The sequence below is a fragment of the Lycorma delicatula genome, chromosome 13 (genome assembly GCF_047948215.1).
Source record: "Lycorma delicatula isolate Av1 chromosome 13, ASM4794821v1, whole genome shotgun sequence".
Lineage (NCBI taxonomy): Eukaryota > Metazoa > Arthropoda > Insecta > Hemiptera > Fulgoridae > Lycorma > Lycorma delicatula.
Window position 1 is genome coordinate 1,162,506 of NC_134467.1, and position 18,509 is coordinate 1,181,014.

An 18,509-nucleotide genomic window follows, 5' to 3' on the forward strand; every position below is an offset into this window, starting at 1 on the left:
CAAAGTTTAGGATGATGTGGATATTCAAAGATGATAATTCCAAAAAAATTATCTTTCATATAGAGCAGCGTAGTCCTGGGCCGATTTTTTATAAATTTTGTTGGAAATTAATTGCGTTTAAGTTTATTTTCATTGATGCTTTGATAAAACGCGTACTAAGCGAGAATATTCTAGACAAAATTTTGTCGTGTTAAAGTTTACCGATTGAACCTTCTGTTTATATTTTCGAGTGTACGAGTATATCTATTATCACATATTATAACATCTTTCTGATATCGAGCTTTCCTACTTTGAACGTTTAAGTCGAATCGGTGGTTCTTTGGTTTTAGATACTAAACATTACTCGTTTCCGTATTAAACATCGCATGGAAATAACGACTTTCAGACTTTTTAAAACCGCAAAAAAATTAATTTTCTAGATTTGAAATTTTTTTTAATATACATCAAACAAATTTTATCGGTAAACGTGTTTATTTCTTAAATTGAAATCGAATTAACTGCTCCGTTATAGAAGGCGAGAGGATTATAAAAAAAAATCCAAAAATGTTTTTATTTTCTCGGTACACAAATATTTTTATTAAGGGTTTTATATTTTCCTTATTTCATTATTTGTAACCGAGGTAGAAACGATATCAGGATTTTATATATATAAAGCGGTTGTTATTGAGAGAGAAATAAAGATAAACAAAATGATTTTAGACGAGGACTTATGTTTTGAAGGACGAGTATTTAGATGTGTCTGCCATGTCTAAGCGACTGTGTTGCTGTGCGTATATAAGTTTAAAAAAGATGGATGGTTATTTGCTGTCGGACGGTGCAGCACAGTACGTAACTCTGTGTTGGGTCGACGCGTCGGCAAGAAGAGGTATACGTGTGGTAAAACAGACATACGTACAAACACAACACACACATATACACAGGGTGGTGGGGAATTTGTCCTTGAGATTTGTACGAATGATATGGTGAGAGTTGTGTTCGTTGCTAGGATACCGGTTTGAATGGATGATTTTTCACCGCTATATACAGGCTAGCTTTTATTGGAGTGGGGACAACCGAGTAAATTTGTGAGCTTATCGTTTACGTCTCCTCATCGGTCTATCCCTTAGTCTATGTTGTGTTCTCTATCCTTGTTTTTCATCTCTTTTTTAAAATTCTGTATGCTTGCTATCACTCTGTTTTGTTGTGAACTATTCGTAGAAATTATAGTTCGTCGGGTTTTACTCTCGAGTTTTGATGTTATTTTAGTCGAGTTATCCATTTTTTTTTTTTTTGAATAGTAAATAAAGTCCGTATTTTATTTTAATAAGTGAAACTATTTTCTTTTGTCTTTTTATTTTAAAAGCTTATAAAATAATTTAAGTTAAAAATTTATAAAAAAGACCCGACAGAAAAAATGTTTTGTGCACGACTTATTTAGTTTTTTTAAATTTTTCTTTTGGATAGTGTCATCCTGTGACGGTAAAGTATGTAATTTACGGATTTTGTTTGTTTATTCTTACCTAATAAAATTTTATCGGTATTATTTACTCAAAATAATATAATTAATATAATTTCTATAACGTGTTTAATTTCGCACTATATCAAACCGTTAGTAACGCTTCGTTAACGACGCGACGTTTAATTACTATCTGCCTGACGGCAGTCTTTCAGACTGATTTGAATGTATATGTAAAGTAATCTGTAATAAAGATTCAAAATATAAATAAAAATTAAGTAATCGCTTATTTTTATTTAATATTAACGATATATTTTTTATTAAACACGACCTATATCTGTTCGATCGATTCATTATAAATATATAATCACCAATATAAATCATCCTAAACCGATTACCTATAATAAATAAAAGCTTGACCTTAAAAAAATTAATAAATAAAAATCGTCAGATATTTTATGTACGTATTAAAGTTTTATTTTTTAACGATTTGTTCACGGGGGCGTAACACTGAAAGCTTTACATAATTCTTGGTACAGGAGTTAATATTGTATTTATTCAATAAGGATTATAAAATCCACGTAAATTTGATACGAGTTCTTTTTATGAGATTGAAATTTAACGAATTGGAAAAACAAAATTACGATGATAATAATTTCGACAAAGAAATGTTTGCGTTTAGGACATAAAAGGTATCGTTTTAAAATTACAAAATTATTTAAGATCGTAGCGCATTATTAACGACGCGTTTATCATTTGCATTCAAAACAATAAAATATTTTAACGTAGTCTTAAAATGTATACTGAGTATAGCGGCATTGTTTTTGAGTCTGTGCAAATTATATTAGATCACCCGAATAAATTATTTTTTCTGTATAAGGAAAATTTAATAGATGTAAAATCATAAAATTATTGATTTATTGAAAATTTTTTCCCGGGGAACTATATAATTCAGTATTATTATTATTGTAATTATTATTATAAAAAGAGATTTCCTTTAATCGAATTGTGCGTTAACTCTGGTATTTTTTTTGTTCAGTATTTTGAAATATCATTACCGAAAAAAATAATTTTTAAAACTGTTTAATAATGCACTTCAAAACGTTGTGCGATGTATGTTGTAAACTATTTCCACCTAGTAGTGTACGCGTATGTATGTGATCGTAAAATAGTGGTGTACAAAGGAACTACTAGTAATTAGGAGCGTCGGATCCAAAAATATTTCGTCTAAGATAAAAGATGCAGGGTTTTCGAACCTTGACAGGTTGCTTTTTTATTCTCGGTCTGTACGACGAAAATTAAAGGAAATAAAAAGAAATCTCTACCGTAATTTTTTCTAAATAAAGAAATTTTTAATACGTTTTATAAAAAGAGTGAATATGACCCTTTTTGTAGGATTTTTAATGATAAACGCAAGGACGCGTGTAAAATTTTAGTTTAACGGGTCCGTAATCTCTCGCATTCAATATTTACCGAAAAAATGTCTTTTCTCAATATTTTTATTGATTTTATATTGTAACTGCCAAAAATTGAAAGGCCTACGACTTTTATTTGAAACGGTTTCGATCCGAGATGTCAAAAAGTTTTTTTTCAAAAAATCAGATTTTTACCGGGGTTAAAAAACCCCGGTATTCTTTAAAGGATTGTAAGTCGGTGAATTTCGATTCTAGAAATCGTTGTAAAAAAGATTTGTCAGAATCCGGTTTCGTTTTCAGAAATAGAAAGTAGGCGATCGACCTAGGATTTGTAGTTTTCGATTCGTTTACGGGAAAGACCCGTTTTTGACCTTTCAAGCGCAATAAAAAAACACCCTTAATCTGACAACTCGGGACTTCTCGATCGTTTAAATTAAGCGCCGAATTTAACGTCTGAAATTTCACTGTGTCCCTAATAATTCCTTGTTAAAAGTGTATTTTTATTGTACTTATATATTTTTTTTTCCCATTTTTTTTTAGTTATTAAATCCGTTAAAATGAGAATACTAAATCGTATAAGCGTACTAATTAATTTCAATTCAGGTGAACCGATCAGTCGGATTTCAAATCGTTGTTCTCCCTAAGATGCTTCGATGGAATTTAGTGACTTAATCGGCGAAAATTTTAACCGCGGGGGAAAACTAACGCTGTATTTCTTGGTTGAACTTTTGATACCGTTCCTCTTACCGATTTGCCGATTAAATTAGGAAAACGGTATTTGGGTACCGGGAAGACGTTAAAAGCATCTTACTTTTAATTCTTAAAAATAACCTTTTGAACGGTGAATGAATCATTCGAGCGACTTATACTACTGTCATCGCATGTCAGTATAAATGAGATACGTTAAAGTTTATTGTTTAACAGTTTTTTAGGAGATTTTCATCAAATAATTATAGGACAGTGCTCGTGCGTTTACAGTACGTAATCGTAAATTATTCTTAGTTTTAGTTTTGTTTATCGTAAATTAAGATTTAACATGTTCCTAACGCGGCACATTTTTACAGTAGAAGTACAATATTCCGGGAGTTGGAAAACACTTCTCTTAATAGGAATATCATAAATCGGTCTGATCTAAATATTTTTCAAGATCCGTGGTATACTTATTAAAATAATTCCTCTTAACTATATAGACTAGCCGGAACCTGGACCCTCGGAGCTCAGGTCTGCCCAGGCAAATCCCAGAACCGGTCGGCAGATGTAGACTCAGGGGCTCCATGAGGTCTCCCGGGGCCTACATCGGGCCGTAGAGCTCGCTTAGCTTGCCATTCTCGATTTGCCAGGGGGACCGGTGCTCTGGACACCCGCAGAGCTTGCTTCGGCCACCGTTCCCATCTACCCGGAGGGCTCCATCCCCTGCACCCCTCCGCTGTACGCTATCCTCACGGTTTTGTGAATAATACCGATAAATAATAATTACTGTATTCAGGCTTTATAGAAAGTCAAAAAACAAAAATTACAAAAGATAATCGTGATACTAGTACACCTTTGGCGACGGAAAATTCATAACTTATTTTTTGCCGTGTTAGCGGAAATTTAATTTATTATTTTCGTTAATGAATATCTTTAATTCGCTACTCTATCCTCCTCGGGATCGAAGAAAACTGAATATTTTTAATATCTTACCCTTCAAGGGAGCTAGGGCCTCGGTCTTGGAATTCCAGGGAAGCTATGGCTTCCCTGGAATAACACGAATCGGTCGGTCGGTTATCGCATGATGCGGTAACATACAAACAAACGTCATTTATATATATACATTTCCAAATAACCGTGATCTGTTAGATCGATAGTGTACCTGATGCGTTCAAAAGTTAGCCTTCGACCTGCCAACAAATATCCCGTTTGAATTTTGAAAACCGGTCGGTCGTTTGCAAAGATGTTATAAGAGTACTGTACCTCTCTGCTCCTTCCAAAACAACGTCCCAGAGGCAATCCTTTGTTACCGGTTGATGGTGATGAACGGTCTAGCCTCCCACGAGGTGCTCGTATGTCACCGTTCTAGCTTCACACGCAGCCCGTACGGGAAGCCCGTTAACATTATACAGAAATCTTTTTAATATATGTAATATTATTTTATTAAATTTAATATATTATTTTTGTAATATTATTCGTTCGATCGATTCGAATCGTTCAGTTCAAACCCGGCTTACACAATAATTAATTAATTCAGTTTATTAAAGTTTGTGTTTCAACCGCCAAATCTGCACTACTACATATATATATATATTTTTTTTTTTTTTTTTTCAAAATGAAATTTACCTAAACACCTTCTCAGTTATGCCAAGATACATGGGAAATATTTGGTTGCGAACGATCGAGTAGATTTTTTGTTTAACCCGAACAAACTGTGTTCCAAATGTCTTCCGGTCAAATTTTCTTAAAAGTGACATCGTTGCGGTTATTAAGTAATTCTTTGCGCTTATTTATTCCGAAATATCGTATTTATCGAAAGCGTAAATTAAAGGCGAGGTAATCAAAAACAATAAGTATATAAGTACTTAGGAAAAGGATTTTCTTTTCCTTCTGTTGATGCGCCTTTTCGGTTTCGCCTTGTCTTTTCGGTTTTTACACTTAATTTTTCGATTTTGACCGGCTAAAGAATCGTGTTCCGGCCTGGAGGTCCTGGGTCGGAATCCCGGTTTAGTGTGGCATTTTCACAAGATAAAAAAGTTGTCGTACCTAGCGATATCTGAAGTGGTACCCAAGGCTAAAAAAAATGTTAAAAGACCGCGTACCGACTTTCGTTTGAGCTTCTGTTGAAAACTTCCCTGCGCTTTTTTAATTCTTTATGTTTCTCTCTTCTTTATTGTGTCTGTTTAACTCCTCCGTTTTAAGAAGAATTTATTCCGGAATCGTTTCATAACTTTTCTCTATTTTTAATATTTTCTACGGTTATTTTTGTTTTTCTTTTAAACGATTAGAGGTTTCTGCGTACCATTTTAGTTTCGCTTTTTATTTTGGGAGCGGTAAAACATTGTTAAGCTCTTATTAATCGTTCGGTAAAGATAGCTGTAAAATTTATCTTTTCCTTTTAATTAATAAATTTAGTTTGTTCATCTAGTTTTCCAACGGGTTGTATTCTACAGTCTTCATCGGTTTTTGTAGGGTGGAAGATAAAAGATTCTTCTTTCGTATTTTTCTACTAAACTTTCTTTCTTGCCGGTTTTTCTTAAACCTTTCTACGCTTATAATAATTGTATTTTTTTCCGTATCGAATTTTGCAGATCGCTGTCGACTTTAAATTATGTATTATATAAAATACTCGTTTTATCGTTATGTTAACTTACCGATGAACTTATTAGGTGTAATACAATGACGAGACCGTATGGGAAATGAAATAAACAAGTAGGGTGGGCTTTTATAAGAATTTATTAAAAAATATTTTCGATAGCCTCATTTCCATCGATATTATATTTAGATTTTAAAAACGTTTCCGAGTTATAATTTTGATTAATTTCACAACCTCTCTTAATATTTCCCTCGCATCGATCAGCTTAAGAAAAAATAATAAATAATTGAAGACCGCTTGAATTTTTCGTCAGGTTCAGTTTTATGCCAAAAGACAGACGCGATTTTTCGTCGATATCGTTTCACGCGAGAAATACGATTTGGCGAAATTCCGCTAGCGTATAATTGAACTTTGTACCGATCACATGTTTGGTTGTCACCGCAGACATCGCAGTCCGCTCGATAGAAGTTACGTTTATTATTGATTAAAGTCCCACGTGACATCGCAATTAATAATCAGATTTTTTTATGAGGGGGGTTTTACGTAGCCAAAACATCTGCTCGGAGATACCACAACACGCCCGTACGTGGTTATGTCGGGTTCCAGCCAATCCCACCCGCGTCGATCAAGCCAGGACCGACTAAAACCCCGCTTCCCTTGTCAGCGACATGCCCGATACCGACCTTCCGGTATATCTTGGAACATGCCGCGTCACCAGACGTCAGGAGGAGAGAAGCAAGCCGCACAGAATGGAAACCGCAATGATCCAAGCCTTGGGGAACCGGGCAAACCGCTACCCAGACGCGACACTAAGACAAGACTAAGAGCGTAGATGCCTTAGTCGCTACTCTTGAACAAGCCTGTATTCCATTACAGACGCAGAACTTAAGTATTCCAAAGCCTCTCGCCTCTTAGTATAGGCTTAAAAGCCTGTTTCCCGAACGATTAACGACCGACTCGACCGGTAATGGTCGACCGCAGTCGAACATTACTGGCTCCGCTCGCATTTGTACACCCGTACACTCATACGCACTCATCCGCATCGTGAATGTCTTCTGTCTTGTGCCCGAGTTCACCAGAGTCCCAACAGCTTCTTCGACAGAACCCTGTAGGCTGTAGGACCCCCCATGCCTTAGCTGCCGAGCTGTCCACCTCCCTCAAGCGGTCCGACAAATCCTCCTTATGCAGAGACACGTCCATTCCGGTCTTCTTCAGTCATCTTCGTTTTTAGAATGTCGTAATTCATCTTGGATACAGCATTCCAGCCGGACTCTGAGAGGAGCATCCGCTCCGCAACGCATCCCTGGTCGAGTTAGCCGGTGATGTTGCAGCAGAGCCGTCTCTCCTCCTTCCATCGGATGCAGTGAAATATCACACGCGCGGCCTGTCTATAGCTCTATGCATTGCTACTAAATCGACTTGCATTACTATCATGAACGTGCGTTGCTATCGAATCTCCTAATTTTCTCCCGATAGAAGTCGAACGACCCGTGTCCGGATAACAATCGGATTGTCCAAAAATCTACCTCACCGTATTTCTTATCGATCCACTTACCGCTTGTTACCAGGAATCGCTGTGTAGATCCAGCGGCCACCTGCTGCTCGATCACACCTTTCCTACCACTTGTCTACCAAGGCGCACCGTGGAATCGACTTCGGAGTACCCCTCCTTCTCTCCAAGCGCTTCCCTATCTACAAGTCTAGAGGAGGGATTCCGGATACCAAAATATAGCCTCAGCCTATATTGTTCCCGACAAGTATTGCGATAGGCCTTCATCTACCACTCGCTACCGTGGCGTCTGTTAATCACCTTTTGTAGAAAGGCGGTCAGCCCATCTACTGTATTGTCAGTAATAACTGCTGCTAAATCGTCCGCATAGGCCACTAAGCTGGCGCCCTCCGGCAGATCCTTCCAGAGAAGTCTACACATTCACCACAACAGAGGCCCAAGAATCGACCCCTGCGGGACACTCCTTTCCACGAGTAATCCCTCTCGACTCTCCTCCGTTGGAACCGCTACTTCTCTGCCGTGGAGATAAGTTTGCACCGTGCGCATTAGATAAACAGCATCTTCAGTTTGACCAGAAGTTGCTGTTTGGCAACCGCATTAGGCAAGTAGCGGCGGACCCCATGTCTGTGATACACAAGCTTAGGAGGATTGCTCGGAAGGATTACGGGCTGTACGGGCCGTCAATTGTACATGGTGTTCCGAGGTGTCTTCGAAAATATGATCTCTTATGCTGCGTCGTTTGTGCGCATAGATTGGAAAGAAATCGAGGCGCTGAGCCTTAATCGTATGTACTGGTGTTTTTAAAACAGCCTCCTACGAGACTACCACCGTAGTGGAAAAGCTCTCCCAATCGATTTAGCGGTGAAAGTTCGGGCAGCCATGTGGAGATTGAGAAGAGGTCTAGAGGCCGAGGTATTTGGGATGCGGTTTCGAACCGATCCTGTACAAGAGCGAACAGTGTTCGCAATGCACAGGTTCTAAATTTCGAACAGTTGCCCATCTCCCGCCTGCAGAGGAGGCTTTACAGCCTGCCAATGGAAGCATGACAGCAAGAATGGCACACCACGACTAAGGGTCCTTCTATAGATTTATACAGAATTCCTCTGGATGCGGGAATGGTACGCATCTGGTTCGATTTTAAGGGCAACGGGAGCCCAAGTGCTCTCCAATCACGTGAATTTGAACCTATATTTGTTTCAGTTCCACCTGGCAGCGGATGAGCTGCGCGTCTGCGGGGAGGTCTAGTCGAACGAACACATGATGTTCGACTGCCCAGCTCTCGGGGGGGACCAGAACTCAGGCCTACCTGGAACTTAGAGGTCAAGGAGAAAATTGGCCACTCATGAGCGGCGAATCAATGTGGCGTGAGCCGCATTATCGGACCGTGTGGGATTTCCTTGATATCGTTGCTTTGTTCAACCAGCATCAGTAGTTTAAGGGATATAATACTCCTACCACTTGCTGTAGGAAGCTACCCACGAGAAACGGCTGGCCATCGGTCAAATGTAGCTCCAACCACTATAATATGGTGGACAGGTACTTGTTGGCATTCAGCGACCTAGGCGTGGGAGCAAATTGCTGCCTAGACGAAATAAATTTTAATTTATCGCCAAGTCATATATTTTAGTATGTAGACGGGGTGCCCCTACCCATTTTAGTAATATATGACAAGTGAGCGGTAGGACACCCAAGGGAGTTGTGTGTGGCACCACGCTTATTCCGCTCACGCAGTTAGGTGAGCTCTAGGAACTAATTACGATACCGGTCGCTAAAATGTTTTGAGGAACAGTAGCCGTTTGTGGTACGGACTTTCGTCTTATGCTTTAAGGCGAACGAATTGTGTGGAGGTGGGGGTGGGAGAAATTCCAGCCAAACCAACCAATAACGAAACTTAAATTCGAATTTTGGCTATGGATATTGATATTAACGAATCGGGATTTTCCGCTAGCGACTGGTACATAGCGGTGCCTACGTTTTGGTTACAGTTCATTAACATATGAAGAAAAACAATTATATAAATAAAAAAATTAATTATTATAATATCTCGCATATATATCGATTTATCGATAAATAATAATATAACAAGTATACACTTGACCACCACGAAACATGAACTAACGAATCGGGATTTTCCGCTAGTGTTCGGTACATTCCGGTGCTAAGCTACAGTAGACGGACACACACACAGACAGACAGACACACATACTAATGCCCTTTGGTAGGGTAGGATGACATTTGACGGCTGGACGTAAAAGCTGCTGTAATAGAACGTGCTTATACCGTTCACGCAATTAGATTAGCTTCAGGAGCAAGTAAGAACTAGGTCACTTAAATTGTTTCAAGATACAGTAGCCCTTCCAGGCACGATTGGGGGTGGTGGCGGGAGAAATGCCAGTAAATCCAATAACTTTTGAAAGTCTTTCTTTTTCCTGTTTAGCCTCCGGTAACTACCGTTTAGATAATTCTTCAGAGGATGAATGAGGATGATATGTATGAGTGTAAATTTCCTTTTTACCTCATTAGTAAATTTCCTTGGCGCCACTATTCAACAAAATGTCGGAATGTGACGTATTTTAGTCAAAAGTATTTAAAATACAAACGTAAAGTTGTCGTGTAATATTTACAACCGACAGCTGTCCAAACTAATATTCGTACGGTAAACAAAAATAATTATTATTTTCAACTTAACGACCCTCCTGTTCGTGTTTTTATTTATAGAGAACATTTAATCGTTTCATCGCGTAGTACGTAAATGTCGTTCTTTTTTTATTGTTTTGAGTCGGCCGTGGAATCATAATTCGTTCGGAAGGAAAAGGAATGCCTTATTTTATTTATTTATTTATTTTAGAGTACTGTATTTATAAGCGTGTTGCGTAGTACGTAGATGAACCGAGAACATTGCGCGTTTATCATTGTTTTCAATTGTTTGTGACGTTTGGATCGTATTGTTATTTAGTGTTTTGTTTTATTTTTCCTGGTAATATTTATTAGCTAGTTGCTATAATATGCAAAATGAACGGTATATTTCGAACACCGAGTGAAATCGATCGGAAATTTAGGAATATTCAACGGGGTAGTAATTTGTCTATTGATAGTTCTAACACACATAATTTACAAATTAGAATAAAAATTATCGATTTCTTGCCAAAAATCATGAAATGTTAGGTTTAACACAAAACAAGACAGCAATTCTAAAAATCCTAATTCCCTTGGTTTTTTATTTTAAGTTAAGGGACTTCAAATTCATTATTTTGTTTTTATTTTTTTTTGTCGGGGTTCTTTAATGTTTAGAAAGGTTTTTGAATAAGATATGATCGCAAAAATATTCCTAATTGATAGTGCATTGATTTTCCGAAGATTAAAAAAAAAAAAATGCTAAAAATATCGGTAACGATAAATGTTACCGTGAGATTTTTTTAACCGTCTCCAAAATAGGTCTGGTTCTCAAAGGATTAAAGATATTAGATTGCCTTTCGTAATGTAAAGCTTAATATAGGTCGTACAAGTGTATTCAGAAGTCATTTTTTAATCTCCAGCAATAAATAATATCTTTAGGCCAAACTGTTGAAATTAGGGAAAAGTATTTTTATTTATTTTTTATTATTTACTAAGTTACCCAGAATTCTACCGGGTAAAAACTGGACTCTTTATGTTTTTCAAAAGAAAACCGTACATTAAAATTTAGAAAATATCCTCTATTAAAATCGTCTTAAGTTTTATTTATATAATCGCTTAAAATTTTCTCATTAAAATAAATTTCTATTACTTTGCCCTCTCTATATCTATTTAATCTTTAGCGGTAAAGAGTTTCTTCGTTCTCGACCCCGAGTTAATCGGGAATAATTTTCTATGAAGGTTTTACTTCTCCATAATTGAAAAAACAAGTAAGAAAAGGCTTATTTTTACCGTTTCAGTCTGTTTTCAATTTTTTTTTCTAAATTAACATATTTCAATATAATCTACGGTTATGTGATGCGATACAAAGCTAACTACATAATTAACTAATAAGGGTAAAGAGGAATATACTTTTTTGCGATTTCCCCCAAAATATTATATCGTGTGAAATTAAAAAAAAAACAAACCTAACTGTTTTTTAATTTTAAAACCGGTATAATAGATGGTTTTTTAACTATTTCTTTCTTCGGCTAAGAAAAAGAATATATACACAATAAAATTGAATCGTAAGAGGCTGGAAACCTCTATAAAAATAACCGAAAACTTTAGCGTTGATGTCGCCGCCATTTCTAAAATCATTTAAGCGGTAGGACAAAAATCTTGTTGCATTATCATCGCGTAACTAGAAGGCAGGAAGGAAGGAAGTGACAGATATAGCCTGAGTTAAACAGCGCGGTGAAAACCTGCTGGAGTAACCGGTATTTACTTACTCATCGTCTAAATGTAAGTGAAAAAAATATATAAACAGAAAGAGAAATTAATGTTACGAAACATTTTCGTTTCTTATTTTATTTCATCATTTTTTCTTTTATTTTATGTAGATATATATTTTTAAAATTATTTTTACATTTTTATCTGAATCCGTAAGGAAATGTCGATCTTATATATGCGTGTAGGATATACGTCAGCTGTGGTACGACTTGAGTAGAGATTTTTGTAGAACGATTACCGTCTGCTTTTTAGTTCCTTGTACGAAGTAAAGGAAAATTTTCGGTCTTCAGATTTCAACGGAAATATCCATTTTGACTATCCCTGAATCCATTTTGACTAGTTTCGGCGTGACGTCTGTATATACGTACGTATGAATCTCGCATGACTCAAAAACGATTAGCTGTAGTATATTGAAATTTTTTATTTAGGACTGTTGTAACATCCAGTTTTGCACCTCCCCTTTTGATTGCAATCGAGTGAACCAAAAAAGCCCAAAATCCCCCCCAAAAATTAGATTTTGGACTTTTTTTAACCGCTGTAATAAGCAATCATTAAGAGCTTTTCAACGATATATCATAAGCGGTATTTATTATCATCGGTTCCAGAGTTATAACCGAATGATATTTGGAACTGATAAGGCGGGGAATGCACATCGGTTCGAATTAGATTTCATCTCCCTTTTTCTTTTTTTAATTGAAATATATCGAATTATTATTAATTGTTAACCTCCGATTGTAATTGTTTTTACTATAAACAACGATTCAATAATAACAATATGAAAAAAGATATGAAAATTATTAGAAGTTATTAACGAAATAAAATTTTACGTAATTTTAATTTAAAAAAAAAAGTCTGTGTAATTTAATAGGCGTACAAGTAACTCATGTAGTGCCCACATCAGATTTGGTGAAACGTCTCATTATTAGTTTTTGTTGACGGTTGTATCATAATAATTTAAAAAACATTATTGCAAGTATTAAATAGATGTAAGATTTACATTTATTTAAAGAGTAATTAAGAGAATTTTACTCTATCCTAATATTTCACGTAAGATCGTCGAATTAATTATTCTATAAATATTTGATATTAATAAAAACTAGTATTTTAGAAATCGCGTAACCGTCCACTTATTAAAGATTTGGAGGATCGTATCTCGCTTTCAAATGAAATAAGTTTAAATAAAGCGCAGCAAAAAATGTGTATGTGTAATTTAATAGGCGTACAAGGAAGTCATGTGTTGTCTACGTCAGATTTTTTTTGTCTACAATTTTGTTTAGAACAATTCTTCCAGATCGCACGACTGACATGCGAACATGATTTTTTGAAAAAAAAAAGGTGAAACAATTTTTATCGTAGATGACGTCGTAAATCCTATCTATAGAAAGTGTAAATAGGATTTTAAAACTATTTACGAATATTCGACATAATTAAGAAGGTGTAAACACGTTGATGCGCAGTATCTGAAGTAGTGCGGCGCTGCTAACAGTTCTGCAGAGGGGATAGACTGTAAACCTTTACAGTATGGCCGACGCGACGTGTTCAGCAGTCCATCTCCACTCTGGTCGTCGATAGTGATTCATGACGATAATTATGAGAAATATTTCTGAATATGTAGTCGTGTTATTCGGTAGGAATTATTAACGACGTTATTTTACATAATACAAAAGAAAAAAATATTTAAATAATAACGTAATCCTTCTGCCGGTAATGAAATTAAACATATTTCAAATCGTTCGACCTTATCTTTACTTATTTTTATCGACTTTTTTTACGCGATTAAAAGTAATAAAAATTCTCCAGTAATCTCTCTCCCGATCGGTGAGACGGTTTTAAAAATTTCTACAGATTTAGTTGAGATATTATGCTCTCAAACATTTCGCGTTGTTCGATTAAAAGAATACTTTTAAAAATTAAAAATTAATTTCCGATCTTTTCGGCAATAATTTAATAACTATTAAGAAATTATATTTTTTAAATTAAAAAAAATATATATTTTTTAATTTTTACGATATTTTTCAAAATAAAAACGCATTAAAATTGTACGCTTGTAAAATTTTTACGTCATGCCCTAGTGGACTTTCTAATTAAGGTACGGTCTTTCCTCAGAATCTCTGAATCCGATCGTTTTAAAATTTACTAAAATCGATCACCAAAGGGAGCAATTAATCTCGTTATAATAGCGTTACTCAGCAGCGTCGCCCCGGGATTTAGAAATAAATTTAGAGCCTTATAAGGATCGGTAAAGGCACGGGATATAATATTATCTGTCACCGAGATTTTTGTATTATCGTTATATTTGACCGGAAAATCAAAAAATATAATATCCGAACGGTGGAGGCCGTCGATCTCATTCACGGTGTAATGTAATTTTTTTAACGGAGACATCGATGAAATATCGGAACTAAAACGAGGCGTAAATCGGAGAAAGTTTTGGGAACGTGCAAAAACAACAAAAACAGCTGAAATATATAATACGCTTTCTGGTTACACCTTTTGTCGAATCCGTTACCGGTCGATTACCTAAACCTTAATCGCGGTGCGATGATAAAAGCGATTACAGTCATTTATACGAGTTATCGCTTCGCTGAAGTCGCTTTATACGACGAAAGAGAATTCTGTTACGTTTAATAACTGGTTCGGCTGTTGTTACGGGGCTGATACTTTTCGGGTAATTCCTTATATTTGGAGAAAAATTTGCCTTCTGTCTTTAGTGCAGCGTAAATTTTAGCTTCGATCGACGATTCGGTCTCGTTAAAAAGTTTTCGATTTTATAGAGGTGGCGGGCGGAACGGGTTTTCGATTTACCTTTTACCTTCCTTAAGGCAGTCCTCTGTTTCTTCAGTTTCTTAACTGCTGGCGACGATCGTCGTTCCTAACCGCCTGAAGTTTCCCTTTTCTTCGATCCCGTCTTTCCGATTTCGAATCCGACAGGTCCATCGAACGGTCGGTCCGTCCTCGATGCGATCCGGTGGGGGAGCGGACGGCTTTGGATGTTTCCAGGGGTCATATAAAATTCTTAACGCAGAGAATTTTATTACTTTCTTAACTTCGCGCGTTCAAAGGTTAGTCGTACGAGAAAAAGGCTACTTCTTCTAGAACTTCGATCGTATAAAAAGTTCGAAAGTTACCGCTATAGGGGACATTCGATTTAGAAAATAACTAAACAACTACTGCAGTCGGGATCCTCATATCGTCTCGTCGATTCCGATGGAATTTTGCGACAGTTAATTCCGCAATTTTTCTTCGTCGTGCGGTATTCTTTCGCCGTTCTAGTCAAATACTTTTAACCTTTTTTTTTTTTTTAATTTTAATAGATCTTTATGTTGATTTTTTCAGATGTTTGGAGAGAGGAGATGATGGGATGGAGCTGAAGCATGACGTGTTGTACACGGGGGGGCCGGGGGGCGATCCGGGAGTCAAGGTGGAGCCCCCGAGCGGTGAAGGTGGCAGCGGTCTATTCTCCGGGATCGCTGCTGCCAAAAGACCCCGTTCTGAAGATTGGCCCCCCTCGCCTACACCGTACACTATAATCAATTCCAACGGTTATTCGTCGCCGACTATGTCTTCCACTAGTTACGAACCGTACAGCCCTAACGGAAAGTTAGGTGAGTTTACTTTTTTATTATATAATCTAATCGACTTTTTATCTTCTTAAGGCGATGTGCTTATTTCAGGCTAATCCTTGGTTTCATCGATATACCTATTCCGTTTTTATTTGTTAGGTTACAATTTTTCATGATTTTTCGTTTAAAAAGTTAATATAAAAATTGTTTTCACGATATCACTTAAGCGGTCACTCGACAGTCTGTTTTGTTCGAAGAAATTTATATTATTATTAATGTCAAATTAATGTACGCAGGAAGTATTTCCCTATGTTGAAATACTCATCGGCCGAAGTCTTGGTGGGAGAACGTATATGTACTTCTATGATGTATCTAATAATCGCGGTTCGAATCGCTTTATCCCTTTTTGTACGAAGTTAACCGTTTAATTTCGGTTCCTAAGTTATTATATTTTATTTTTCAGTAGATTATTAATTTTTTATTCTAAAAGGTAAACGGTCTTCGAAAGATTTGCCGCATTTTATTAAACCGCACAGTTCACTTAATTTTTTAAAATATATTTTGATGAAAATGTTCGTGTTTCACCGATTTCTTTTTTCTTTCTACTTCGATAATGAAATCATCGAGACCGGTAATAAAGTTCAAAAATTTGCGTAATAAAAATCCGTGAGGCAAACAAAAGTTAACATAAGTATGTATAAATTTAACGGGTAAACGATCAGAAAGGTTATTATTGTTCGAACATCGGAATGTCGCACTATACGTTTACCTGTAACGTATATTTTACTACTTACAAAATCATCGGATTAAGCTGCTATAAAAGAATAATAATTAAAAAACATTATTTAATTAATAATTAAAAATAACTGCGAGCATCGCCTTATAAAGAAATGAAATAGTAAGGACTGTTTATGAAGGTACGTTATAGAAACGAAAAAAAAAACAAATCCGCATCGGGGCAGATCATCCGACATTAAAGATAATTCAATTAACGGTAAAACACGTTTACAAGGTGAAGTTAAATTAAAAATAAAGAGAAATAATAATAAGCGATATTACTTTTAAAGTGAAATAATCCGAGCGGATTACCTTAAAGAGCTTCTACACGAATCGACAAAAGCATTTCGTAGTATTAAACTGTATTCGATCGGCTTTGATAAGTTTGAGCGTTGTTTATTTCGACTAAAAATTCGATTGAGTGCGGGCTTCCTCGGCGCCTTATTTGTCACCCGGTATTTTTACGTGACCGAGAACTCGGGAAAAACCGTCACGAGTTTTCGAGGGTATAGTTTTGGCCTAGCTCCGTAGACGAAGTTAAAATATTTCTGAAATGCGTTTTAGGCTCTTACAGTTCACGGTAACAAACCTCTTTTTATCAGGGTTTATTCGAAACGAAAGTTTTAAACGGAAAGAGAATCAAATTCCGATTTCGGCCGTAGAATTATGCGTCTGTCGTGATGTAATTTAATTAACTTTTTTCATTTTATTAACTCCCTCGACGTGTTATCGACGAAAATTTATTCGAAAAAATATCGGTTACCGTTTTGTACGGTTTTTCTTTTAAAATTTGTCTTAAAGTTTTATTTATTTTTCTCTATTGTAGTACGGTTTTACCCCGGTAATTAGGCGAGGTACATCGGCGATTTCTTTGGATCGTGAAAAAATTTATTTATCCTTCGTGTAAAATTTTCAGATACGGTCACCGTAAGTTCTGTACCCGCTTTCCGGTTTGACCGAATGCGACCAAAATTAAACCGTCATCGATATCTTATATACAGAAACATCGTGGAAATTTCATCCGAATCGATATATCCAGTACGGGGGTATCGAGAAAATGTAGACCGATGTACGTACCTCCCGAATTTTTCCGTATTAAAATTGTGGGTTTTTTTTTGTTAGAGAGCGCCACGAAACATCAAGATCAGTAAAAACTCTGACGAACAAAATTTGATCCGATTATCATACGTCTTATACAGTATACTACGTAGCCATACAGCCGGGGCAGTAAAACTATTTACACCCTCCCTCGTACACACAAAAAAGGAACTAAAGTAATACGTAATTCTTCGGAAGTAACCTAGTAATCTATAAACAAGATTTTTTGCCGCCTGAAATCGATAAGGGTTTAAAGAACAGCGATTATTTTCTTTATCGAAAATTCTTCATTCTATTTCTTGACGCTTGGTAAGAAGTTTGTCTTCGCCCCTTTTTTCCTTTCTCGCGTAAAATTTATCCCTTTTTTTTAAATACGTCGTTCGTTCATCGGCCATCGACGTAAATCGGAGGAAAATTCTTTAGTCCCCTTTAATTCCTATTTACTTATTTACGCGTTAAGTTTTTTCAGATTTTGAAAAGTTACAGATCTTCAATTTCTTTAAACTTTCGCTTTATCCGATAAACTTTACGCCGGTGATTTAGATTTTTATTAATCTTTTTTTTTATTACATTTTAAAGCTTTATAGTTATCGTTATTTCGGTTAAATAAATATTTATCGCCGTTTAATCTACGACTATTTGTAGGAGTTTTATGTTTATTACATCGCTAAAGAAATAACGTTATTCGAAATAAAAGGATAAAATACTTTCAAATTTTTATTTCATTTTTACGTCAGAAATATACTCGTATGTAGGATACATCTTTTGTATTCTGTAACGTAAATAAATATGATATTTAATTATTACCGGCTACTTTATACATTAAACTAATAATAAAGGTAATACAAAATAATAAATACTGTAATCCGCGGTCGAATACGTAATGGAGTATCGAATAAATGTTATTTTTTCCGACGACCGTTAATCAGGGTTAAACGCTCGTACAAATCTTATTATTAAAAGTATCGTTATTAGTCGCTCGTGAATCGTTCGTTTGCACTATACACGTCACAGTTTATTTATGTTTCTTGTTTTTTCC

At 35.9% G+C, this 18,509-nt stretch overlaps 1 protein-coding gene across 3 annotated transcripts in view; it reads left to right on the top strand.

Moving 5' to 3' along the window:
* EcR (Ecdysone receptor) overlaps positions 1-18,509 on the top strand; it is a 481,482-nt gene that overhangs the window by 337,608 nt on the left and 125,365 nt on the right. For all 3 annotated transcript variants that reach the window (XM_075381840.1, XM_075381838.1, XM_075381839.1), the window contains one exon: positions 15,369-15,637. In XM_075381840.1, coding sequence (XP_075237955.1) covers positions 15,394-15,637 — 244 coding nt within the window. In that variant the 5' untranslated portion in view covers positions 15,369-15,393. The remainder of the gene's footprint in view (positions 1-15,368; positions 15,638-18,509) is intronic.